The 27,594-nt window shown below is 46.1% G+C and overlaps 1 protein-coding gene across 1 annotated transcript in view; it reads right to left on the bottom strand.

The window, feature by feature from the left end:
• TSSK3 (testis specific serine kinase 3) overlaps positions 1–12,738 on the bottom strand; it is a 48,470-nt gene extending 35,732 nt beyond the window's left edge. The window contains exons 1-2 of the mRNA XM_069221471.1: positions 12,731–12,738; positions 11,425–11,870 (exon numbers count right to left, since the gene is read on the bottom strand). Coding sequence (XP_069077572.1) covers positions 11,425–11,870; positions 12,731–12,738 — 454 coding nt within the window. The remainder of the gene's footprint in view (positions 1–11,424; positions 11,871–12,730) is intronic.
• Between the last annotated feature and the right edge of the window lie 14,856 nt (positions 12,739–27,594).

The raw sequence follows: 27,594 nt of genomic DNA, 5'->3' as shown, positions 1-27,594 counted from the left end.
GATTCGACTGCATGACAAAGTGAACTCCAAGAATTTATTGATATTGTTCACCCAACAGCTAAAGGATAGCAATAAATGTTCATCACCTTTCCAGATCATGAAAACATTGTCAATTTTGGCAGTGTAGCACTTCCAGAGTCATGTATGTGGACTGTAAGGGTTTTCATCATCATAGATGTATTTAGCCATGTACGTACATACATGCTATGCTTAGTGCAAGGCTCTATCCATGGATGTGCCATGTGGCTGAGGGAAGAATTGGTCTTCAAATTTGAAATAATTCCTTGTTAAAACCATGTGTGCGCAGTCTAGCACAAAGTCCTTTGGTGTTATATAGTCCCATGTTTCTTATTCAAGGAGTGCTGCTAGTACTCGTAAGGTCTCATCATGGGAAATGCGTGTATAAAGTGATTTCACATCCATGGTAACTAATATCTCCTGCTCTGGATTGAATGTTATCTCTTCCAGGAGGTTCAACACATCCTTGGTTTCTTGTAAATAAGTTGGTATTCGTCTCATTAATTGATTCAGGAACACAACTGTAAATTTTGATATTGGATCCAGGGCAGATCCAATTCCTGATACAATAGGACGCTTTGGGGGAGGTGTTATGCTCTTATGTAGCTGTGTAGGATGTAAAAGTATGGACTCGTGGCTATTTCTTGCACAGTTATTCTTCCATCTGTGGTGTAATCCAGCTTTCCTCCTTGGCTTGTCTCACCATATATGTTATATCTTCTACAATATCAGGCTCTGGGTCTTTTTCCAACTTCTTTTAATTCCTCTTCTCATTCAGTAACCCAAGACACTCTTCTCTGTACATAGTGGTAGGAAGGACCACTATTGCTCCCCTTTGTCTGCTAGTTTGATTATAGTTTTGTCTAGATTGGAACAAAGAGCATTGATAGATCTAGCCAAATTTGATAGATTATGGTATATGTCACTCTGGTGGTTGTTCAGGCTATCAGTCTGTTTTGTGACAGCTTGATCAAAAGCCAGTTATTTAGGTCGCACAGTAGAAGTCATCGGAAATAAGTTAGATTTCTTTGTATCGCTGTTTTCTCTTTGTTCTCATCTTGATGTTGCTGCATTGATAGATCTAGCCAAATTTGATAGATTATGGTATATGTCACTCTGGTGGTTGTTCAGGCTATCAGTCTGTTTTGTGACAGCTTGTTCAAAAGCCAGTTATTTAGGTCGCACAGTAGAAGTCATCGGAAATAAGTTAGATTTCTTTGTATGGCTGTTTTCTCTTTGTTCTCATCTTGATGTTGCACTTTGTTCAGGAAATAGGTTCTCGGCCTTATCTTTATGAAGAATTCTGCCATTTCAATACGCAATCTGAATACATTATATTTTGCAGTGGGTACATATTCTGGGCCCTTCTCCAGCACTGACTTTTGTGCCTGAGTTAAGGTAACGTCACTCAGATTAATAATCTGACTTAGTTTCTGTTTGTGCCTGTTTCTGGATGTTGTTGCATTGCCTTTTCTGTTGTGTTGTCTTCCAACTGTACATTTGAATCTTTATCTTCGCCTTCTCCTCACTAAAAAGGCTGGTATTAGTGTGCCAGAGGTAATTCATTGGGGGGTGGAGAGAGGAAGGAGTAGGGCACGGCGGGCGGGTTGGGGCCATCTGCCCAAAGAGCAGGGAAGAGACTCATCCAAAATAGTAAAGTTGAATATCCCAGATGTCCATAGCTGTATGGTTGGTTCCAGCCATCATGACTTCTGCCTCTGTTCCTTCTTCACGTCTTCTTATTGCCCCATTGCTCCAGTCAGAGTTTTTCGTATTGCTTTTCTTTGAGGATGTCTCCCACGCTCAACTGTCAGATTTTTGGGTAGTCCTTGGTTGGTAGTCACTTTTAGAATATGTTTTTAGGGTCTTTTTGGAACTTAGTAATTCTGGATTGGTTTGAAAATTCTTAAAATTTATTGACGGTCTTGTTTGTCTCATCTAGTTTCTTCCTAAACATTGTCACAGAGAGCTGAAAGTGCAATAGAGATTCACTAGTGCTGATCCTAATCCCAACCCCAAACCTCTTTCTCTGCAGCAGCTGCAAAACCACTTTGATTTGCCATTGGCAGTACACTGTCGCCCAGTGAGAGGTCAGATCACCATTTACCTTCACAGGTGGCAGAGCATTACATCAGACCAATGGGTGCGCTACATCATCCAAAATAGATATGCCCTCCCTTTCCTCCCCTTCTCTTTGGATATGCCTCCTACACCGTAATGTATCCCAGAGGACCACTTATCTATTCTGCAAGGGGAGTTTCAGGCTCTCTTGAACAAGGGAGCCATGGAGAGGGTTCCTACATCAGACGCCAGGGCTGGTTGTTACTCCCTAGTGCTGAAGTGTGACATCTTATCCTCGATTTTTACCCTTCTAACTCATATCTGAGGAAGGACAAGTTCAAGATGCTCACTCGGACCTAAGTTGTCTTTCCTGGGTCAAGCAGACTGGATGGTGGCATTGGATCTACAAGACTCCTATTTCCACATAGCCTTTCTGCAGGGCCCACAAGTGTTACCTGTGGTTTCAAGTAGGCCACAAGCACATGTTCTCAGTGCTCCCTTTTGGCCTCACCAGTGTGCCTCAGGTTTTCATGTGTTAGTGCAACAAACAGGGCAGATTAGAATCCTGAGTCTTGTGCTAGGAGGCCCTGCACCTCTGGAAATGGCTCAGTTGTACAGCACCTGTCAGGATCTTTAAACGCCAGGGCGAACAAACTCAGCTTACGTTACCTGGTGATTCACGAATGACGACTGCACTTAGAGGTGGCAGGGGGCATCACCCACCAGTGGTAAGAACCGTGGCTCGAACTTTTTGACACCGCCGTGAATGAGCAGTGTCCAAACCTTGGCACATTGTAATTCCGAAGACAGTTCTCACTGGAAGATACTTTTAGCTTGGATTGGAGTTTGGCACTCGTGTACCCCCTTCTGTATCTAGCTATCCTGTCTAAAGTTCTGTAGTAAATTAAGTACGACTGGGCCCAAGTCAACCTAATGTCCCCAAAGTGGGTGAGGAGAGTGTGTTACCCAGAGCTTTTCGCCATTAGCGGCTGTTCTCTGATACGGCTGCCCCTTTGGGAGGAACTCCTGTCACAGCAGCACAGCACACAAGTCTACATAATGTACACTTATATCCTCGGAGATTGAGCAGTTTTTGACATCCTGATGCTAGGAGGTTTGTTGTCAGGTACAGTTGTCTGACATGTTAGTCTTTTCTTTTTTATTCTCAGCCCAGTAAGGTTTGGCTGTTGTGACAGTTAATGGTTATTTATCACTCTTTCAGCCTTTTTACATGTATTTGACCAGTCATCTTTCTTCAAATCATCTGTTGTGATCCATTTTCTAAAAGGGCTGACTCATTTGTACCTGCCAGCAGAATTTGTGATGCCTCGATGGTAACCTAATCTAATTCTCACTTTTCTCATAAGCTCTCCATTTGAGCCAATGCACAGGCACCATCTCTGTTTTCTCACCTTAAAGACAGTTTTACTCATAGTGATAACAACTCATTGCATGAGCAAACTACAAACACTGTCTATCCAGCAACCGTATAACACCTTCTTCCCAGACAATATAGTATTTAGGACTAAAATTACATTTCTCCCACCTTTCCACATAGGATAGCCCATTAATCTGCAGCTTTCTGGTCCCTCCCTGCCTCACCCATCCAAAGGAAGACGAGAGACTTAGGGGGTGATTCTAACCCCGGCGGTCTTAGACCGCCGGGGCCAGGGTCGGCGGGAGCACCGCCGACAGACCGGCGGTGCCCCGCAGGGCATTCTGACCGCGGCGCTTTGGCCGCGGTCAGTGCAGGAAAACCGGCGGTCTCCCGCCGGTTTTCCGCTGCCCCTTGGAATCCGAGGGGATTCCGACCCCCCCTACCGCCATCCAGTTCCCGGCGGTCCGCCCGCCGGGAACCGGATGGCGGTAGGGGGGGTCGCGGGGCCCCCGTAAGAGGGCCCCTAAATGTATTTCACTGTCTGCTGCGCAGACAGTGAAATACGCGACGGGTGCAACTGCACCCGTCGCACAGCTTCCACTCCGCCGGCTCGATTCCGAGCCGGCTTCATCGTGGAAGCCTCTTTCCCGCTGGGCTGGCGGGCCGGAACGGTAACCTGACGGCGGGACTTTGGCGGGCGGCCTCCGCCGCCCGCCAAGGTCAGGATGAGGGCCTTAATCGCCTAGACCCAAAGAAAACAATGAGTTTTTACATTGACCGTACCAAGGGCCATTGGGTAGACCATCAGCTCTTTGTGGGGTTTTCTAGTAGGAAAGAAGGAAAAAGCTGTGGAGAAGAGAACCATTTTTTCTGGATTATCCTGTGTATCAAAATGTGCTACGGTGTGGCCAAAAAAGCCTCCTGAAAACCCATGCACTCATTATACCAGAGGAAAGCTGCTGCTACTGTACTGGCGCGTGGTGTGCACGTCTTGGACATCTACCAGGCTTCTATGTGGGTGTTAAATCATGCGTTCATGAAGCACTACTGCCCAGGTCTGCGGGAGCAGCATTTTGCCCAATTTGTCTTGCAGGATATGTTGGTCTAAGCTATTTCACAGAAACATCAGCTGGGGAGGTACTGCTTTAGTGTCTCTTCACAAGGTGAGAAATCTGAAGTTAGTATTCATCAGAAGACCAAGTTACTTACCTTCGGTAACGCCCTTTCTGGCGAATACTGTAGATTACGTACCAACCCACACTTCCCCCATTTTGCAGAATGGGCTATTCTCGTTCATACTAATAAGATTTCATCTTGGAAATCTGCACAATCTGATTACAAAGGCTTCCCATTCGAAGTCACAAACGGATAGAAAGAGAAAGAAAGTGACGTCACTGCTCAGCGGTGATGACTTTGTAGGGCCCCCGACCTCGTATCCAGGGTGGGGCAGAGCCAATGCACAGTAGCTTGATACCACTCACGAGTGAGCAAATTGCTTAAGAAAATTCTCTAGAGCCATTCTGGCGCTTGGGGGTATTCACAAGGTGAGGAATCTGCGGTTTGGATAGCGTATTCACCAGAAAGAGTGTTACTGAAGGTAAGTAAATTGTTCTTCTGCCACCTTGGGGGCAGATTGGGGGCAACCCCCTACCCTTCTCTGGTCTCTGGGAGTAGAAGAAATACCACTGTGCACGTTATAGGGCATATGCATGGCCTGGTGCTTGGTGGACAACCCCTGCCCCTCCAAATTCACCCAAGGGGGCAGATTAGGGGATTTGCACCCAACCTGCCCCGTCTGGGGATAGAATGACTATTGTGTTCCTCTGTGGGGTGGGGGCATTGCACTGTGTATGGTGAGCCACCCCTTATATTTTTGGGGCAAATTATCCCTTTTGTGCAGTGCAATATCTGCTGCCCAAAGGGTGGATCGGTGCAATCCCACCAGTCTGCCCACCCAGGTGTCTGGTGGGCTCACTGCTCTATCCTGGTGGAGGCAGAGTGGAGTCAAACTCACCTGTCTTCGCCCTAGGTAAAGCAGCACGAATGTTGTGCCCATTCTGGGTTGGGGGCCTGGCCCTGCCCCGCGCACAGTTGGCCGCACACACCCCTTGTGTTTTCTTTTTTTTTGCAGTTATTCCTGGTGTGTAGTGGGCCTTCTGCCTCCCCTCCCCAGGAGACAGACTGACAGAAAGACTGATACTGTTAGGGTTCGTTTCCTCTACAAAATCCCTGGTATCTAGGTGAAGCGCCAGGTGATTTCATCCTGCTGTGATTACCTAGCTCTCTGTAGTGAAAGTGCGGTATCTCTGAAAAGCTGAGTTCTCTGGGAGCAGAGAACAGGGCTGTTTTAAGCCCCGTCCGCAATCCTAGGGAAACCAGGAAGTGATATTGTAGGTGCCAGCCCTGCACAGGAAGTGAATTCATCACGCGCAGGAGAGCTGCACCCCATTGGCCTGGAGTGGGAGAGTCTCCCAATCTACCCAAGAGGGGTGTGACAAGTGGCAGGAGGTAGGCACTGGAACAGCACACAACAGCTGCTGCTTCAGTGCCTGGTATTTGGACGTGACCACCATTGCATCCAAGTAGTAGAGACAACAGATCAACCTCTGCAGAGAGACTGAAGAGCCTAAATGTAGAATAGTGGTTGCTTATGGTGCATCAAGCATCGGCTTTTTTTATTTCTGAGTTATATACTTGGGTGTTCTGTACAACGCCACACTTCAACTTGTGATCACTTAGGAGCGCTTATTCACATTGAAAATGCAGTAAAGAGTTGAAGTTCGAGTCCATTCATATACAACAAGAGCCCCTTTTTGACACTTCCTGCACAGGGTCAGCCCTTAAGTCGAAAGATCATCTCAATTGTTAATGATGAGGTGGTTCTTAAAGTATGTGTAGTTTGGTTCTACCCTTAGGTGAATGTCAAGGCTCTATAGAGTTTGAGGCCTTGCACTTCCCAAGAACAGCTGCCTTGCTTTTGCCATTTAAGATTGTTTACATATCAGGAAACTAGTGCTAGAACAGAGATTTTTAACAGCTTAGATTTGGATACAGCTATTGCAGATAGCTGCGACATTTACTCCAGCAGGCCTTGTGGACAATTCATGTAATTTAAAAAATAACCCTTTATGCCACTGGCCAACAGAAAAGATATTTCATGACGGGTGAAGTGTGATCTTGTTCATGCAGGTTAAGTTAAAACACATGGTAAGCTTATTTGGATTCATTGAAGCCTGCTTGTGAGCTTTTCAAGGGGCATGGTAATTAGGCTAAAGCAGCACAGGCACATCATCTCCCATTCCTTTTCTATTGTATTTGGCGTACAATCAAAGGTTGGATAAGTTACTGGAGCAAGACCAACAGCATGTTGACACCATAAACCACATCATTGATTTGAGGTATAAATGAGAGGTCTGCGTAGAATAATAACTCTGTGGCTTCGCCCTGGTTCCAAGCTTGGCTACCAGCTGATTGGGATCGTATGAAAGTCTGCCCTCCCTTCCACCCACTCAAGGATCTTTGATTTGTTTCAGTTGAAGGAGAGGACGTTTCACGTCATCTAGTGACGTTTATAGTCCAACCATTAGTTGTTATTGACAAATTGTTGTATCCTTGACATACATTTGGATTGTTTATTGATATGATCTATCACACATGCTGTTGGCATCATATGCCTCTTAAACAGCACCGGAGGGTGAGGAGCCCTATGGTATCAAGCCAACGTCTGGGTAGATGATTTCATAGATTCAACTCTGCTTATTACTTAGACTTTGTGTACATTTTATCACTCAGTGATCCTATGTTCTCACAATTATCACTTAAATAGGGATTATCAATTTGATGCATGTTAAAGAGCATTCTTTTGTTTTATGTGATGTTTTCACAAATTTTGTAAATGTAATAACTATTTTAAAGAGAGTCTTGGTCCATTGATGGATTCGGTTGAAATATACAAAGGCAACACACTACCGCCACCTTATGTTTTAGAGTCAAATATATCTTTTAGAACTTGTATTGTTCCCTTGTCAGTGAACCTTATTTTGTCTGGTTTTCAAATCAAACCTTAAATGTCCTTTTCCTGCAGGGTTTTCCACCTTTATTAGAACTCTTTCCTTTAATATACTAGTTTGAGGTGATGTTTGATAGAGACTGTGCACTCAAAATAACTTACACTGATGAGGAAGAGGTTGGGAAAATGTGGGTGGGCTCACGAAGGGAAGAGGGTCCCGTTTGGACTCACTGGAGGTTCTCCACTGAGATGTGATTAAAACTTGAGATAACAGTTGCAGCTAATAAATCTCTCTAGCAACCTTTCTGAAGGAGTCCGCTCTAGAAGATCAGAACTGTGCCAAAGTTCTAGAATGCAGGTGGAAACAAGCGTGGGCGTCTGGATAACAATCTTTCCTCAGCATCTCTGACCACTGAGATACCCTTACTTTCTTTGGTATTCCTGCCAGAAGAGGGGTGTTTGGCATGAGAAAATGGGCCTGTTGAAGAATGTTTTGCAAGGTCCTCTATAAAGAGAAGTCTGAAAATAACTACATTTCCCCACATATTTGCAATATGAGTGTCACAGAATCCTTTGCTTTCCAAAGTTAATCAAACAAGTTGTATGTGTGTATGTATATGCACAGAAAATATGTTAGTATTTGGCATTTTTCAATCATGTGGGTAGCTTATAATCAATTTACTCCATCAGTAAACTGCACCACACTGTCCCCACTTGTCTCTAGGTGAGTGCTGACGGCAAAAACTGATTACATCTATGGGCTCAGGTGATGATGGAAACATTCTTGAAAAGCTGCTAAAATCCCACTTAGCTTTGACAAGCTCAGGTATGTGGATCACTTTCTGGTAAGTGGTTCTGTCCTGGTGCCGAAGAAAAAGCTATCTTGAAAAGTGACTTTCATGGGATTCTCTCCAAATATCCCTCTTATGAAGGAGCATCACCCTTTCTGATGGATACTCCTAACTGCAGATTCCTCACCTTTAGAGTATCCCCAGGTGACAGATTGAATCTGGAAGATTTTTCAGCACAACCTCTGTGCACCTGTAGATGGCATCAGCTCTCCATGTTGACAGCACTCTGCTGCAGAAGTGTCAGATGGAGCCCCATATAGGGGCCACCCCATTATGCTGACAAAAGTTCCTTTCTTCACATACCTTTGTACGCAGATATAAAGCTAGCATTCATTTTATTTTGTTCTTTGACAAGACCTTTTTGTCTACATTTCGTACTAGGGTGCAATGGAACATGTTCCCTTCTAAAACTAGTGCTTGTGCCTTGTTGGGAGTGTCACAAACACATTTCTGTGACTGATTCCACAGAGGTGCGTCTTTGGTGTTTGGAGTCAAGCCCAAATCTAACTCATCTGAGGAGTGCACCCAAAGTCAGTTCACGATGGCACAGCCAATGTTGTCTCTACCTGGGGAGTTGTGAGGATGTCAAGGTGCCCCGCAGTCTCGCTCCTGGTTCCTGACTCAGGAATGGATTAGACAGGTGATTCCAATGCACCCCGCATTTCCGGGTCCATATGGGAAGCTACAACAGGTTGAGGTGTTGAAGGAGGCTATGTTCCGTATCTTTAGGACCTTACAGATTCCCTCTGACACACCTTGGAGCTAATGGATCCATGGAGGCCTCAAGTCACTTTATCACTGGCGAGACCACCCCCCGCTGTTTGTGCCTTATCAACTTGCTTTGGGCTGAGCTCCAACTATGGAGCCAGCTCCAAGCCCAGCACGATGATCCAGGGCAGTTTCTGCTGTGACAATGCCAGCACCGACACCATCTGAGGAAGATGCCGACCCCATAGTGAAATCTGTCTCGGATCTGAGCCCGTTCGAGCAAACCCATGCTCAAATTCAGTCCCTACATGTTTGCCCCCAACCCTTCTGTTGAAAAAGTTTTGCAGCCATGTTCTCTACACTTTGTAGACCTTGAATGCAGTGGTGCAGAATTCGTAGGTAAAAAAGCATTACCATAATCCAGCCTCAAGGTGATTGGAACCTGAATCACAGTTTTCCTAGAATCTTCAGGACAGCAAGGATATTTTTTCTTGGGTATCTCGAAATAATGAAACCGAGGACAGTGACTTTGCTGATCTGAGATGAGAAAGTGAATTCAGTGTCGGAGGTAATACCCAGGTTTCTGGCAGAATCGACTAGGGTAGAAACAATTTCCAGATCTGAGGACCACCAGTCTCGTGACCAACTAGGGGAGTATGTGTTTCAAAGAAAAGGACCTCTGTCTTTTCACGTTGCATTTAAGATTTTGATTTGTCCATAGAGCTATTCTAGTCATGCAGTCCGCAAAGGCTATTCTAGTGTTTTCCTGGTTCTCAGTCAATTTTACTATGTTTGGGCATTGCTGGCAAAGAATGAGATCTTGAAGCCATAAGAACAAACTATGGCTGCTGGAGGAGACATATAAATATTGAATAATTCTAGGCGCTTTGATACACCCCACCACAGATGGAAAAGTGGGGACAGTGTAATTGGCCAAGGTTAAGAATTTGGATACACTAAAAACGAGGCAATACATCTGTGGGCTAAATTCCTTTTCTCCAAGCTACATTGTCTGTCAAGTAGAGAGGTATGGCACACTGTATCATTGCAGCTGATAAATCCAAAATAATAAAGGCAGCAGAGCTCCCTCCTCAACTGGTTATCACACAATGATATTGGTCACTACGAGTGTGGACTCTATACTGTGGCCCGGTCTAAAGCTAGATGGGCTATCATCTCGCATTTGCTTGCCTTTCAAGTAGATGGAACGTAGAGTATTAATAGCTTTCTCAATTATCCCTGCAGGAAGAGGAAGTAAAAAGATAGGTTAATAGCAAAGATAGTGGGGTCATCAGTAGGTTCTTTAAATAGAGGTTTGACTATGTTTTTCTTCAATACTGTAGGAAACATCTCAGAAAATAAGGACAGGTTGTGTTGCTCTAGGTACACATGGTTTGCACACTCCTGCCATCCACTGTAGGTTGCAGATGCTTGCAAGTTTTTTTTTCTTCAAAGAAGTTTCGATTCTACAATGACTCCCTCTCTTAGTCCACACTGCACCAGGAAAAAGACTGCACCTCAGATTGCTTTTTCTGCCATTGGGGTTGGATGAGCTTCACGAGGTGCCGATGTCAAGCAACAAAAGATTTTCATACATCCCTCCACTAGGAAAATCATAGCTTGACTGCCTCAGCAGGAGTCGTCCCATACCCAGGGAGGAGGAGAAAGCGAATTTTCGATGAACAAATATAGCAGGATTCTGGTTCTGCCTGATTCCCAAAATGATTGGGGATAAGGAGCTTCTCTCCTCTACACCCAGGCCTCCACCTTACATACCACCGGCACTGCTTCGGCATACCACCACCTCCACAGTCACTACAGTTGTCTACTCCTTCAAGCCAAAGTGACTTCAACCAAGCTAGCCCCTGTGATTCTCATGATCCATGCCATGACCTGTAACACCTGCTGATGACCTTTGGGAATACTAATAATCTGGCCCACATGAGGTTTCTGACCTAGAGCTTTTATCCTGTGAAAGCCTCTTCCCCAGATGTGACTACTGTGTACCATGCCATTATCCAGAGGGTGGTTCAAAACTACAAGGTTAATTTACACGTATTGGAGGAAGAGGATGGCTTTCTCTTTGGAACCCTTTCCTTAAGCGAGAGGTGTCTCTGGTGCTTGCCCATGCTAAAAAGCATGACTAAATACAGTATGAGCAATTTCAAGGAGCTGGTCAAGAGGAGGGCTGTGATAGCCAGGGTCAAGAAGAAGTTTAAGGTGGGAGCGTGGCCAACATGGCGACCGAGATGGCCGCATAACCTGCAGCTCCGATCTCGGCCCGTGCCAAATATCCTGTTATAGACGCCTGCACTCGTTAAAAGTGCAAGGCGCCGCATGCTCAAGTGGGGGACACCATAACAGCTGTTCAACATTTCTAAAAAAGGTGCCATACACACCTGAAAGTAGGCTTCGACTTGGCACGGCTGACCCGAGCGGGGGAGAGCGCGGCCCACCCGCCTGCGTCGCTGGAGTCTGGGACCGCCCTTCACTGCCGTGTCTGCACCAGAGGCTGGAGCTGTGGGTTTCGCGCTCCAGGGGCTCGACCTGCTGCCCAGGAAGCAGAAGTAGCTGGCGCCGGAGCGGGTGAGGCTTTCTCTTGGTGCCCCCGCTCCGGGGCCCAGCCCCTGAGTTGTCCGCGCGCGCCGGGGGGGGCGCGGTCGGTTCTGCAGCGCGGCCTGCGCCGCTGGAATCTGGAACCGCCCTCCATTGCCGTGTCCGCACCGGAGGCCGGAGCTGTGATCCTTGCGCTCCTGTAGTTCGTCCTGCCGTCCAGGAAACAGAAAAAGTTGGCACCGGAGCAGGTGAGGCTTCCTCTAGGTGCCCCTGCTCCGGGGCCCACCCCCTGAGTTACCCACACACGCCGTGGAGCGCGGCCGGCTCAGAGGCCCCACATAACCTGGGACGTCTCGCGTGTAGGCTCCCTCTGTTCATGTAATATCGAAAAAGGGGGTGCACTGTTCCATAAGAAAAAGGGGGAAACAAGAAAACTAATCAAATAAGGAATTGGCGAATCAATACTGAGTAATCTCAGGAGGGCCCTCAAGCACCCACTAGGGTGACAGGCATCATCATCGGGCTCGCTCCTCACCAGACTGGCACTGCAATGCCTGGCGGACCTCCCAACATTCTGGGTGGCACTCAACCATTGGAAATTCGCTAGCAACGCGGGTCTGGGAACAAAACTGAGTGAGGAAAGGAGAGTGTAGAATAAGACAGAAAAATCTTAAAATTAGCTCTGAACCTGAGCCATTATTTTAATGTGATAGAAATTAGGTTCAGGCCAAGATTAAAAACAATAAATATAAGAGTGTTGCTGGAAATAATGTACCGTCACACTCTATATTTCAGGGAAGGTAGTTAGCCTAATCCTGCATGGTCAACATGTTTCGCGTCTGTAGTTGGTCACAAAGTGATCCAGTGACGCTTCTTCAGGACCCACACAAAAAAACTATTGATTATTAAACTACTTCTCCTATGTGTCAATAATAAATCAAGTGCACATCAAGTCACTTACAGTGTAGAAGACAGAATATGTCTAAGTCAATTGGTCAGTACAGTCGCCCTGTATGTAATCAAAAAGACACGGTACAATTAGTGCCAGTGATCAAACACAGAAAAAGACACAATTACAAAATATTATAGTGACAACCACCCTAACCCGTGTGAAAAAATATATAAATATCAAGGTATTGCAATGCTTACCATCCCATGTTAAAGATTGGGCTCCCTAGGTCTGCGCTAGCATCAACCAAGGAGAACAAACTGAATGGAGATAATAATGATATGTAATAATGTGAAACCACATAGTAATACATAGTACTGAACAAGTCTGAGAATGTCTGTCTGACTTATAATGTTCATGCCCTGATTGAAGCACACCATTGTAGAGAATCGCCTGAAAGGAGCATTATCTGAACAATAAAAGAAGTAAGGAAGACGAGAAAGAAGCAGTGCAGAGCAGGGCAATAAAGGAAGCAGAAAAGAAGAAGAAGGAAGAGAGAAGGGGAGTAAAGAGCAAAAAAAAGGGGGAAGCGAAAAGCAGGGAAAAAAAAATGTAAATGTTGAAAAAGTTGGCCACAAAGTCAGATATTGCAGAAGCTTCTGCAAGCAAGGTTAAAGTATAGTGACACAAACACCAGGAGACTAAGCACAAGGGGTACACCAATCCTAACGTCCAGGCAAAACTACGATAGGGAAATATGCCCCCCAAGCAGCAAGACGCAATTCTATGTCCTCCTTCAGCGCCCTATCAGCGACATTAATCGAGTCGCAGCACGCTCAAAAGTCAGAGGGGGCTCCACCAACAAGTGCGCAAATAGACAACAGTCAAAAAGCTACTCGCAAACAGAACTGTTCCATTTAACCTACCAATTCTACTGAAGCAGCCTGAGAACTTGGATATTCATCATATATTCTGGATAAAGCGCAAATTACGCAATCGGAGCGCCCCCACACATTTAATTTCTCCAGTTCCAAATAGAATCTATGGCTTCGAATTTATGAATCAAGTGTCCCCGCCACAGCACTTAATCCAACTGGGTACCTCGCCTTAAAACTCGAGTACGACACAGTTTCCTCACCCAACACACAGCAAGTTACCTGCATAAAAGGTGTATACCCCTGCAGGGCTCATCATCTGTAACCGTGCAAAACACAATTGCTAGCAACAATACCATTACAAAAGCAGTCAATGGGCAAACTGAAGTCTCCACGAGCACCTCCGGGGAATATGGACTCTGGTACCCCACCCCGTTCCGCGGAAACCTCGATCACACACCAAGCACTACAGAAGATGGAAGTAACGCTTCAAACGCACACAACGCAGTTTGAAAAGATTCTACAAGCTATACTTGACACTAAAACCACTTTGGAGGCGAAAATAGGTTCAGTAATTGAAGACGTTAATTTACTGCGTGCAGATCAACACGCCCTGGCTGAAAAGGTCGCTGAATTGCAAAAAGATATGTCACACATTCCACCAGCGGTAACCAAACTCCAGTCACAAATGGGGGCCATAACGGCAGAGGTAGAGGCATTGAGGTGCAGGGCTGAGGGCGCTGAAGGCAGATCCCGCCGTAACAATATCCGCTTCGTGGGATTCCCCGAACGTGTTGAAGGCCCTAGTGCGGAACTGTTCATTGAGCATTGGTTAATAGAAACGGTATTAAAGGACAATATCCCGAAGTTTTTCTCTGTAGAACGAGCCCATAGGGTCCCCAGAAGACCTGGCCACCCGGGGCCCGGCCCCACCCCCTAGTAGCAAGACTCCTCAATTACCGTGACAGGGACCCCATATTGCAATTGTTTCGTAAGGCAGGCCCCATTCGCTTCGAAGGGACGGAAATATCGGCCTACCCGGACTTCACAGCGGAAGTACAGAAACAACGCAACTCATTTTTCCGAATCAAAGAGCAACTGAGAGAGCACAACATCAAATACACTCTATTGTTCCCCGCCAAACTCCGTATACAGGACGACATCCGCACACTTTTCTTTGCCTCACCAGAAGATGCATGGACATGGCTACATGCAAAGGGTCTCGCCGAACCGGCAAATACAAAAAACACCATGAACAGAAGACATCCCCTCAGAGACAAACGTAGATCCCGGAGGAAACAAGACACCAAACCTACCCCGGAACAATCCAGTGAGGAACGTTCTTCACTGCTACAGACCACATCCCTCTTTGCCAGCACATCCCCAGCAACTACGTCAACACAATCGGAAATAGAACTAGACTTGGGGGCGAACTCTGACTACGCAGACTCCGTCTGCGGCCCGCTCTTACTCCACGATCGGCTGACGACATCTGCTAACGATTACTAGACTCTGTGACAACAGCACATGGTGTCTCGCACTATAGAATGGACCATGAAACGCTCAATGCAACTCTCTGCCAGTCGCTGGCTTAATCTTGGATCTATCGTCGCCGCTGCTCACGTCAGCTAATCTGTGGTTGCCCCCATTTAGTAGCAACATCAACAAAAGTCCAATGGGCCACGATCATTATTGGCTTGAACTTACCAACTTGAAACACCCCCAAACAATATGGACTGTCCCACCTGGTTGGCAAGTACTATATCAACACAGCCCCTGCCGCAACCACAGTTATTGTTATATATAAGTTAACATTATTATTTTATTTAAACTGTTACTGTAAGGAAATGCCTCCTTGGCATGGTTACCCCCTGATTTTTTGCCTTTGCTGATGCTAAGTTTTGATTTGAAAGTGTGCTGAGGCCTGCTAACCAGGCCCCAGCACCAGTGTTCTTTCCCTAACCTGTACTTTTGTTTCCACAATTGGCACACCCTGGCATCCAGGTAAGTCCCTTGTAACTGGTACCCCTGGTACCAAGGGGCCTGATGCCAGGGAAGGTCTCTAAGGGCTGCAGCATGTCTTATGCCACCCTGGGGACCCTTCACTCAGCACAGACACACTGCTTGCCAGCTTGTGTGTGCTAGTGAGGACGAAACAACTAAATCGACATGGCACTCCCCTCAGGGTGCCATGCCAACCGCACACTGCCTATGAAGTATAGATAAGTCACCCCTCTAGCAGGCCTTACAGCCCTAAGGCAGGGTGCACTATACCATAGGTGAGGGCACAAGTGCACGAGCACTATGCCCCTACAGTGTCTAAGCAAAACCTTAGACATTGTAAGTGCAGGTTAGCCATAAGAGTATATGGTCTGGGAGTCTGTCATGCACGAACTCCACAGCACCATAATGGCTACACTGAAAACTGTTAAGTTTGGTATCAAACTTCTCAGCACAATAAATGCACACTGATGCCAGTGTACATTTTATTGTAACATACACCCTAGAGGGCACCTTAGAGGTGTCCCCTGAAACCTTAACCGACTATCTGTGTAGGCTGACTAGTTTTAGCAGCCTGCCACACACCAGACATGTTGCTGGCCACATGGGGAGAGTGCCTTTGTCACTCTGTGGCTAGTAACAAAGCCTATACTGGGTGGAGGTGCTTCACACCTCCCCCTGCAGGAACTGTAACACCTGGCGGTGAGCCTCAAAGGCTCCCCCCCTTTGTTACCGCACCACAGGGCACTCTAGCTAGTGGAGTTGCCCGCCCCCTCCGGCCACGGCCCCACTTTTGCCGGCAAGGCTGGAGGAGATAATGAGAAAAACAAGGGGGAGTCACTGGCCAGTCAGGACAGCCCCTAAGGTGTCCTGGGCTGAGTTGACTCTAACTTTTAGAAATCCTCCATCTTGCAGATGGAGGATTCCCCCAATAGGATTAGGGATGTGCCCCCTCCCCTCAGGGAGGAGGCACAAAGAGGGTGTTGCCACCCTCAGGGCTAGTAGCCATTGGCTACTAACCCCCAGACCTAAACACACCCCTAAATTCAGTATTTAGGGGCTCCCCAGAACCTAGGAACTCAGATTCCTGCAACCTAAGAAGAAGAGGACTGCTAAGCTGAACAAACCCTGCAGAGAAGACAGAGACACCAACTGCTTTGGCCTCAGCTCTACCGGCCTGTCTCCCCACTTCTAAAGACACTGCTCCAGCGACGCTTTCCACAGGGACCAGCGACCTCTGAAGCCTCAGAGGACTGCCCTGCATCTAGAAGGACCAAGAACTCCTGAGGACAGCGGCTCTGTTCCCCAAAGACTGCAACTTTGCAACAAAGAAGCAACTTTGAAACAACTCGCGTTTCCCGCCGGAAGCGTGAGACTTGACACTCTGCACCCGACGCCCCCGGCTCGACTTGTGGAGAACAATCACTTCAGGGAGGACTCCCCGACGACTGCAAGACCGTGAGTAGCCAGAGTTGACCCCCCTGAGCCCCGACAGCAACGCCTGCAGAGGGAATCCCGAGGCTCCCCCTGACCGCGAGTGCCTGCTTCAAAGATCCGACGCCTGGTAAAGACTCTGCACCCGCAGCCCCCAGGGCCTGAACGATCTGACCTACAGTGCAGGAGCGACCCCCAGGTGGCCCTCTCCCTTGCCCAGGTGGTGGCTACCCCGAGGAGCCCCCCTTGCCTGCCTGCATTGCTGAAGAGACCCCTTGGTCTCCCATTGATTCCTATTGATAACCCAACGCTTGTTTGCACACTGCACCCGGCCGCCCCCGTGCTGCTGAGGGTGTACTTTCTGTGTAGACTTGTGTCCCCTCTGGTGCCCTACAAAACCCCCCTGGTCTGCCCTCCAAAGACGCGGGTACTTACCTGCTGGCAGACTGGAACCGGGGCACCCCCTTCTCCATTGAAGCCTATGCGTTTTGGGCACCACTTTGACCCCTGCACCTGACTGGATCTGAGCTGCTGGTGTGGTAACTTTGGGGTTGCTCTGAACCCCCAACGGTGGGCTACCTTGGACCCAAACTTGAACCCCGTAGGTGGTTTACTTACCTGCAAAAACTAACAAACACTTACCTCCCCCAGGAATTGTTGAAAATTGCACTGTCTAGTTTTAAAATAGCTATATGTCATTTATGTGAAAACTGTATATGCTATTTTGCTAATTCAAAGTTCCTAAAGTACCTATCTGCAATACCTTTTATTTGAAGTATTACATGTAAATCTTGAACCTGTGTTTCGTAAAATAAACTAAGAAAATATATTTTTCTATACAAAAACCTATTGGCCTGGAATTGTCTCTGAGTGTGTGTTCCTCATTTATTGCCTGTGTGTGTACAACAAATGCTTAACACTACCCTCTGATAAGCCTACTGCTCGACCACACTACCACAAAATAGAGCATTAGAATTATCTCTTTTTGCCACTATCTTATCTCTAAGGGGAACCCTTGGACTCTGTGCATACTATTCCTTACTTTGAAAGTGCATACAGAGCCAACTTCCTACAGTTACAATCTTGATGCATATCTTAGCTTACAATATTCATAGTAAATGTCATTATTATGTTAGTAATGGGTACATACTAGGCAACCACAATACAAACTGGCTAGGCGCAATAGACATGGAGAGTATTATACGCACAATTAGGGGCAGACCCGTAAACCTACAATGCACAATCACACAATCACAAATATCCCATGGCTTTTCAAAGACAACAACATAACCCACAGTACAAAATACTCACATGGAACATAAGAGGCATGGCATCATCATGCAAACGACAACAGATCTATGCATACCTCAGGAGACATCAAATACATTTTGCCATGCTACAAGAGACACTTCTAGTTAAGTCCTCTTTGGAGAACACACAAGCAAAATGGAATGGACAATTATATGGTACCACCTTCTCAACATACGCCCGAGGAGTAGCGATATGGATAACCCCTGGGGTTCCCTACGTTATGTCTAGTGTGTAGTGCGATCCAAATGGACGTTATGTGATTCTAGAGGGCGTCCTAGATGGCAACCCCATTGCATTGGTAACGATATATACCCCCAGTTCGTACCAATGGGAATTCTTATGGTCACTCAACAATAGCAAACTCATCGACCCGGAGATAAATGCCATATGGGGAGGCGACTTCAATTGCGTATTAGACACCCAGACAGATCGTTCAATCCCCCCACTAGATAACACTCCAGCTAAACGAGCCTCACTCAAACTCGTAAAATGGGCCTCCAACAACAGACTAACTGAAACCGGCCACCCCACACTCTGCGAATACTCTTTCTACTCCCCAGTACACAAACTACACACCAGAATAGATATGTTATTTGCCTCAAATGACATAATCCCAAAAATCTCCACGTCAAGCTATCTGGCCCGCACCATTTCAGACCACAACCCACTTCAAGTCACCTTGATGTGGGGCCGCACACACACTTGTATCCCAACATGGCGCCTACAACCAGATGCCCTAATAGACCCTCCTTTCCATGCTGAATTGGCTAAATGTTTATCGGACTATTTTGCCATAAATAAAAATCCAACAACAGCGCGTGCCACGGAATGGGACGCTCACAAAGTTGTAATACGTGGCCACTGTCTAGCAGCCTCTGTAGGGGTCAGAAGAATGCTTAATAAGGAATTATTGGAGTTAGAAACTAAAGTGCGTAAGGCAGAGACTGAGTCCGCCACAAACGTGGCCTCGCTTCAAACATTAAATTTGCTGAAGTCCAAATATAGAGAAGCTGACATTAGACTCAGCAGACACGACTACAGACATTTTAGAGCGCGACAGCATGTGGGAGGAGACAGGTCAGACAAACTGTTAGCATGGCTAGTACGAGAGCCATCACAAACCTCACCCATAGGCGCGATCAGAACACACTCAGGAGATGTGGTTAACACTCATGCTGAAATTAATAAGACCTTTCACACGTATTATTGCACCTTATATCAATCTTCCTCCCCTCCAAATGAGCAACAATTGACCGACCTCCTATCACCGATCCCCCAAAAACCTAAATATTATTGACAATGCAGACACACTAGATGGCCCCATCACTATTGAAGAGCTACGATTAGCCCTTTCTCAAATGGCACGTGGCAAAACCCCCGGGTCAGACGGACTACCAATGGAATATTACAACTCACAATCCACCCACCTTCTGGAGCCCCTGTTCGAGGTATTTAACGAAGCACGCACCAGTAAACAGCTACCAGACTCCATGCATGAAGCATTGATAGTGGTACTGCCAAAATCAGGACGTGACCCTCTGAATGTTAAATCCTACAGACCACTTTCCCTACTAAACTCCGACTAAACATCTAGGGAAGATTCTAGCAAACAGATTGCTACCTCATTTACCACACCTGATTCACCCTGACCAGTCGGGATTTATCCCGGGGAGAAATACTTTCCTAAATATAAGGCGCCTAATCCGCATAATGCATAACACCACAGAAGCAGAGTCAGTGGCCGTCTCCATAGACATAGAGAAGGCATTTGATACACTCGGATGGGACTATCTCTTCCGCACTCTCAAAGCGTTCGGCTTCCAGAACGGCTTCATTGGTTGGATTGTTACATTATACTCATTATACTCATTATACTCCAACCCAACAGCCCGCGTTAAAACGGGACAAGTGATATCGGAGGCGTTCCCCATAGGCAGGGGCACCAGACAAGGCTGTCCTCTCTCTCCTTTATTATTTGCAACAGCTATGGAACCATTGGCAATTAAGCTCCGCAGCTGCGCACACAAATGGGGCATCCAAGAATTAAACATATATCATATCATATCTCTATATGCGGATGATGCCCTAAAATACCTGCGTAACTACACCTTCTCCCTCACAGGGGTAATGCAAATCCTGGATAACTTTGCCCTCTCCTCTGGCTTACGCGTCAACTGGGCAAAATCGTGTATTTTCCCTCTTACATGTACACCTAACGAACAGCAAATGACATCATCAACACACCAATTGCCATGGGCTTACCAGACTTTTAAATATCTTGGGGTACATGTGTATCACTCCATGACAGACTTACGGGAGGGCAACCTTGATAGGCTGCTACGCTCAACTCGCGGGTCCTTGTCATTCTGGAGCTCACTCCCATTATCGCCCATGGGCCGTACGGCCATAGCCAAAATGTTAATATTGCCAAGATTTATATATTATTTCACTGCACTCCCGATATCCCTGCCACGCTCGTTCTTTCAAAAACTGCACTCCAGACTAACTGATCTGCTATGGGGCAGGGACAGACGCAGAGTAGCACTAACCATTACACAATACCTACAAGAAGAGGGCGGACTCGGCATGCCAAACTTCGAATTATATTATGCAGCAGCCCAGCTTCAATGGGTAGCCATGTGGCTCAATGAACCTTCTACCCCAGAGTGTAGAGCGATATCAGCTTATACGGCACCACAAACGATACTGACAGCTCTTATGGCTGGACCTCCCTACTCACCTAACAAAACCCCACTACTGGATACAGCCGGATACTGCTGGCGGAGATATGTTCAGGGCAGAACCCCTAACCCCTCTTACTCGCCTGTAATACCACTGATTCAGGTGCCGGGGCATCCAAGCCCTCTCCCATCATCATGATATCCGAGTAACCAGAACACTGAACACGGGGGACCTGTTCTCGGGCTCTAAAGCAAACACCTTTGCAGAACTTGTTTCTACTGGAGTTATGCAACCTGGGGCCTTCTTGACATTTAGCGCCATTAACAATCTCCTTTATAACTTTTGGGGCCGCCATCCTAATGAACCTGATGAACCCCCCCTACTTACCTCACTACTCACAATGGGAAACGCAAAGGGCATTATTACCAAATTATATAAAATACTCCTAACAGACACGTGCACTGTTTTGACTCAGGTCAAAAACCGCTGGGACGCTGTCCTTCCTACACCAATTGCCCAGAAAACCTGGGAAGCAGCCCTCGCCACGATTAAGTCGGTATCCCGAAACGTGAGACTGAGATACACACAATTCAACTACATTCACCAATCATACCTATCACCAGCCCGCATTACAGGGAGTGCAGAATTATTAGGCAAATGAGTATTTTGACCACATCATCCTCTTTATGCATGTTGTCTTACTCCAAGCTGTATAGGCTCGAAAGCCTACTACCAATTAAGCATATTAGGTGATGTGCATCTCTGTAATGAGAAGGGGTGTGGTCTAATGACATCAACACCCTATATCAGGTGTGCATAATTATTAGGCAACTTCCTTTCCTTTGGCAAAATGGGTCAAAAGAAGGACTTGACAGGCTCAGAAAAGTCAAAAATAGTGAGATATCTTGCAGAGGGATGCAGCACTCTTAAAATTGCAAAGCTTCTGAAGCGTGATCATCGAACAATCAAGCGTTTCATTCAAAATAGTCAACAGGGTCGCAAGAAGCGTGTGGAAAAACCAAGGCGCAAAATAACTGCCCATGAACTGAGAAAAGTCAAGCGTGCAGCTGCCACGATGCCACTTGCCACCAGTTTGGCCATATTTCAGAGCTGCAACATCACTGGAGTGCCCAAAAGCACAAGGTGTGCAATACTCAGAGACATGGCCAAGGTAAGAAAGGCTGAAAGACGACCACCACTGAACAAGACACACAAGCTGAAACGTCAAGACTGGGCCAAGAAATATCTCAAGACTGATTTTTCTAAGGTTTTATGGACTGATGAAATGAGAGTGAGTCTTGATGGGCCAGATGGATGGGCCCGTGGCTGGATTGGTAAAGGGCAGAGAGCTCCAGTCCGACTCAGACGCCAGCAAGGTGGAGGTGGAGTACTGGTTTGGGCTGGTATCATCAAAGATGAGCTTGTGGGGCCTTTTCGGGTTGAGGATGGAGTCAAGCTCAACTCCCAGTCCTACTGCCAGTTCCTGGAAGACACCTTCTTCAAGCAGTGGTACAGGAAGAAGTCTGCATCCTTCAAGAAAAACATGGTTTTCATGCAGGACAATGCTCCATCACACGCGTCCAAGTACTCCACAGCGTGGCTGGCAAGAAAGGGTATAAAAGAAGGAAATCTAATGACATGGCCTCCTTGTTCACCTGATCTGAACCCCATTGAGAACCTGTGGTCCATCATCAAATGTGAGATTTACAAGGAGGGAAAACAGTACACCTCTCTGAACAGTGTCTGGGAGGCTGTGGTTGCTGCTGCACGCAAAGTTGATGGTGAACAGATCAAAACACTGACAGAATCCATGGATGGCAGGCTTTTGAGTGTCCTTGCAAAGAAAGGTGGCTATATTGGTCACTGATTTGTTTTTGTTTTGTTTTTGAATGTCAGAAATGTATATTTGTGAATGTTGAGATGTTATATTGGTTTCACTGGTAATAATAAATAATTGAAATGGGTATATATTTTTTTTTGTTAAGTTGCCTAATAATTATGCACAGCAATAGTCACCTGCACACACAGATATCCCCCTAACATAGCTAAAACTAAAAACAAACTAAAAACTACTTCCAAAAATATTCAGCTTTGATATTAATGAGTTTTTTGGGTTCATTCAGAACATGGTTGTTGTTCAATAATAATATTAATCCTCAAAAATACAACTTGCCTAATAATTCTGCACTCCGTATAATAAAATATACCCAAACTGTAAATCAGAATGCCCCAGATTCGCCACTCCCACCGCTAATTTCTTCCATATGGTCTGGGACTGCCACTCAATAAATACTGGCTGGAACCGCATCACAGAGACCATAGCTGACATAACAGATAAAGCGCTCACACCTACCCCGGAGTCCTGTTTGCTGGGTATACGACATCGGGGCAAGAATGAAAAACACACTCACAAGTTTATAGATCTTGCGTTTGTAAAATATAAGCGCTTGATTGCTACACACTGGAAGGCCCCCAATGCCCCCCCCCCCATTCTGCCTGGCTTAAAGACTTGCATAGCTCCACATTAGCAGAGGCTCAAACATTAAGACAGCTGCAATATAAGGGCCAAATGCAAGAAGGTGCTGAAAACTGGTATCACTTTGTGGTAAAAATAGACACCAGAGATGACATGTATCCCCCTTGATAGGCTAAGCATACACAATAAAGATCTCCTGCTAGACACATAGCATTCACAACAATGGTCTCACTAAACCTGTCGAAATATCCCCGTCGACCCCATTATACCAGATTAAAATATAAAAGCTGACAATAAATGAAGACCACCCCCCAAGCGTGGACATGGGACCCAAGGAAGTATGCTGTTACCCCGCTGGCCCTGCCCCGACCTTACCATTTATCATATAATACACAAGCAAAACATGTATGCTCTACATGGCTATACAGCCGCATATTATCGTCATTACCTAAGATGCCTTTATATGTGCCTAAGCAAAATAAAGATATGTTTTCTTTCCCCCCACTTTTTTTTTTTCCTCTTTTCTCTTTTTGTTATAAACTATATTAATTTAAGTTGTATGTTAGTACACTGAAATATAATCACACTGTATTGTAATTACAAATACGCGAAGAAGTACACGAAAAGAGAGAATGTTCACACTCTTACTAATCCATGGTAAAGGTACTGCTGTTTGTGAGTTATGTTTAATAAACAGATTAAAAAAAAAAAAAAGAAGTTTAAGGTGGCCCAGAGGACCCAGTGTACATCGGAGACCCTCATTCTTTAGTGGTTCACACTGTTTGGAAGAGAGCTTCCGCTCAGGCAACCAGGATGCTCCTGCTTCAGAGGAGAGCAATAAAATTTATGTGGATAGGAAGTGAGTGGCTTTGGGGCAGCTCAAACCAGTTGGACTGCTCTCCTGATACAATCGCTGTCACTGGGAAGAGATGAAAGAGTTGGTGAAGCACCTCCCTGAACCTAGCTGTAAAAGGAAGCAAGCAATGTTGTAGAAGGAGACGTTATTTTGTGCACCAGTATTCAGTGGGCCATGGACTCCCCTGAAACTGCCTCCAGGGAGATCAATACAAGTATCTGGCAGAGATGGTGTGCATGACTGAGAGTTTAGGGCTTTAGACCAGAGGTCCAACAGCACCTAACTAGCCTGTTGTTTGGTGGTGAGCATCTGTTTGGCACTCAGGTCAATTGTAAACATAAGAAAATCAAGAAAGACATGGAGAGTGCTAATGCCATGGGCGCTCTGCATGCACAAACACCCAGGTCTGCCTTCCACTAACAGCAGGTAAGGGGAGTCCCAAACACATTGGCTCCTACCCTGAAGGCTGGTAAGTAAACATTAGCAGTCCACTCAGTACACTTGGGGCTCAAGTCCTTCACTAGAGATGGGTAATGTAGCAATGGCAGGGGAGGGGATAGCGGTGGCTCCAGCAAGAGATGTCTCTTCCAAACTAGAGATTCTCTCTTTGTTCCCCTGATCACACAGCACCTGTCTGGTGAAGATTATGGTTATTCCTTCCACAATCGGAGGACACAATCTTGGACAATATAGGTGCACTTCATGGTACTCCAGGGGGACTGCCTGGAGTTCCACACCACCAAAAATACCACCTTGTTACCACCAGATGAGGCGAGACCATCTCTGACTGTCATAGGAAGAAGAATAAGCATGTCTTGCCAAAGGTGCCATTAAGTTGGTACCTCCTCACCAGAGTGACCAAGGAGTCTATCACTGTTTATTTCCTCAACCCCAAAAAGATGGAAAGATTCTGCTTATTCTAGAACCCCACTACATCCTGTTGTATCCACATGACCACCCTGCACAACTTCATTCTTCCGCGCTGCCACAAGATCACATGGTAACCCTCCACCTGAAGGATATATACTTTCTCTTCTCCAGATACCCAATGCATCACTACTACTTGCGCTTTGTGGAAAGTGGACAACAGTACCAATTCAAAGTTGTACTTTTGAGTGTCACTCCTCAAGAGTATTTACTAAATGTCTAGTGGTGGTAACTGCACATTAGTGAAGAAACATCATTAACATATTTCCTTGATGTGATGACTGACTGATAAAGGGTGGCTGTGGAGAGCAGTACCTAGCACACACTGTTAAACAGGCCAGGATTCACAGTCAACACCAAAAAGTTACATCTCGTGCTACAGCTAGATCTATCTGTTTTTTAGGGGCTGTGTTAAACTCTGGCATGGTGGAAAGCCTATCCAAAAAACAGAGAGGGTGAGAACACCCCAAAGACAGCTGCCTCCTTTTCACACTATGTCCTTTTGCAATGAGGGTGGTAATTTATTTTTTAGGAAGATGACTTCATGAATCGAAAGTGCCACATGCACTACTGCACATTGCCCACTACAAGAGTTTATAGTGAAGCATTGTTCATGGACGGAGGGTCAATGGGATGGTCTAATATTGGTCCAGCCCAGGACTCAATGCAGTGTCTTTTGATGAAACATCAGAACTTTTGTTGCTGTGTAGGCCTTTTCCAGACCCTCAACCACAAGTAGCCATTACTACAGACTTCTCACTCATGGGGTGGGAAGCAGATATCAACCACATTGCTGTTCATGGTATGTGGATGTAGGAACAACAGGAATGTCGCATCATTTACCAGGAATTCATGGCAATCAGTTTGACACTCAAAGCATTTTGTAGTCCCATTTAGGGCAAAACAGTCCTGATAAAGATAGACACCATCACAGCCATGTTTTACATCCAGAAACAAGAGGGGGCTCACGCTTCCCAACTATCAGCACTAGCCCAAAAGATTTGGTATTGGGCTATTTGAAATCGCATTCTGCTCCTACCAGAGTACCTGCCTGGACAAGGTCCTGTTAAGCAGAATGCATTAACAAGACTGAATGTGTGATGAATCCCAAAGTGCTTCAGGAATACTCCCACAATCCATATGTTTGCTAAATGCAAAACACCAAATAGCCAAACTTTGCCTTTAGGTACCCACAGCACATGGGCAATGCTCTATGGATGAATTAGTCAGAGAAATGTGTTTAGCTTTTCCTTTCTGCCTCTGATCCTATGTGTTATATGGGAAGTGAGGCCAGTTTTGATGACCCTCCTTTCTGGTAGCCCGACTAAGGTGAGACAGCTTTGGTTTTCTATGCTGCTAGTAATGTCTAAACATTGTCACAAAAAGCTTCTGCTGACATCAGCTTTACTGCCTTAGTATCAGGGTCAGCTCAGGTGCCCAGACCTCAGGCAGTTGAATCTAGCCGAGTCCATCCATAAAATAAAGCCAACTCTTTTGCAAAACAGGCAATCTGATTTCTAAGGGTGATTTTGATAGATGAATTGTTACATGTGTACAAATGTTCTATGCTAAGGTGAGTGTAAATTATATGTGGTGCTTAGAGGGCATTCCATTCAAAGATGGCCTTCTTAGGAAACATTCTCAAGGTAGATACATGCACAGCTACTACGTGGTCAACACCAGCAACACCACACGCATCTACAAAACATTATTGTGTAGCCTTTTTACTGTATCTGGAGGCTTTATTTGGCCAAACAGGTTTAAGAACTTTGGGCCAGATGTAGCAAAGAGATTGCGCCTCGCAAATAGCGAAAATCGCCGTTTGCGAGGCGCAAATGCCTCTTTGCTATGCAGAAATGCATTTTGCGAGTCGGATCCGACTCGCAAAATGCATTTCCAACTCGCAAATAGGAAGGGGTGTTCCCTTCCTATTTGCAACTCGCAATGCAATTCAATTCCATTTGCGACCGCAAAAGCGGTCGCAAATGGAATCGCAGTTACCATCCACTTGAAGTGGATGGTAACCCAGTCGCAAACGGGAAGGGGTCCCCATGGGACCCCTTCCCCTTTGTGACTGGATAAAAAAGAATATTTTCAGAGCAGGCAGTGGTCCAAGGGACCACTACCTGCCCTGAAAAAATCCGAAACTAAAGGTTTCGGGTTTTTTTTCAAAGTGCATCTCGTTTTCCTTTAAGGAAAACGGCCTGCACTTTGAAAAAAAAAAAAACTGCTTTATTAAAAAGCAGTCACGGACATGGTGGTCTGCTGTCTCCAGCACGCCACCATACCCGTGAGTGCCCATACTCGCAATGGGGTCGCAAACTGCGACCCACCTCATTAATATTAATGAGGTGGGTCTTTGCGACCCCATTGCGAGTTGCAGAAGGTGTCTGAGACACCTTTCTGCATACCAAATTGCAAGTCGCAATTTAGATTTTTCCTACATCTGGCCCTTTGTTCCAAACATTACCATCATCACCCCTGTTTAGGGTAGGTGCTGCTTTGTAGCCTAGGCAGAGCGTGTGTATCTATACCAACACATGCAGTGAACAAAAAATGTAG

This window comes from Pleurodeles waltl, chromosome 3_1 (assembly GCF_031143425.1).
Source record: "Pleurodeles waltl isolate 20211129_DDA chromosome 3_1, aPleWal1.hap1.20221129, whole genome shotgun sequence".
NCBI classification, from domain to species: Eukaryota; Metazoa; Chordata; class Amphibia; order Caudata; family Salamandridae; genus Pleurodeles; species Pleurodeles waltl.
This window is presented reverse-complemented; position numbering and strand designations above follow the sequence as displayed.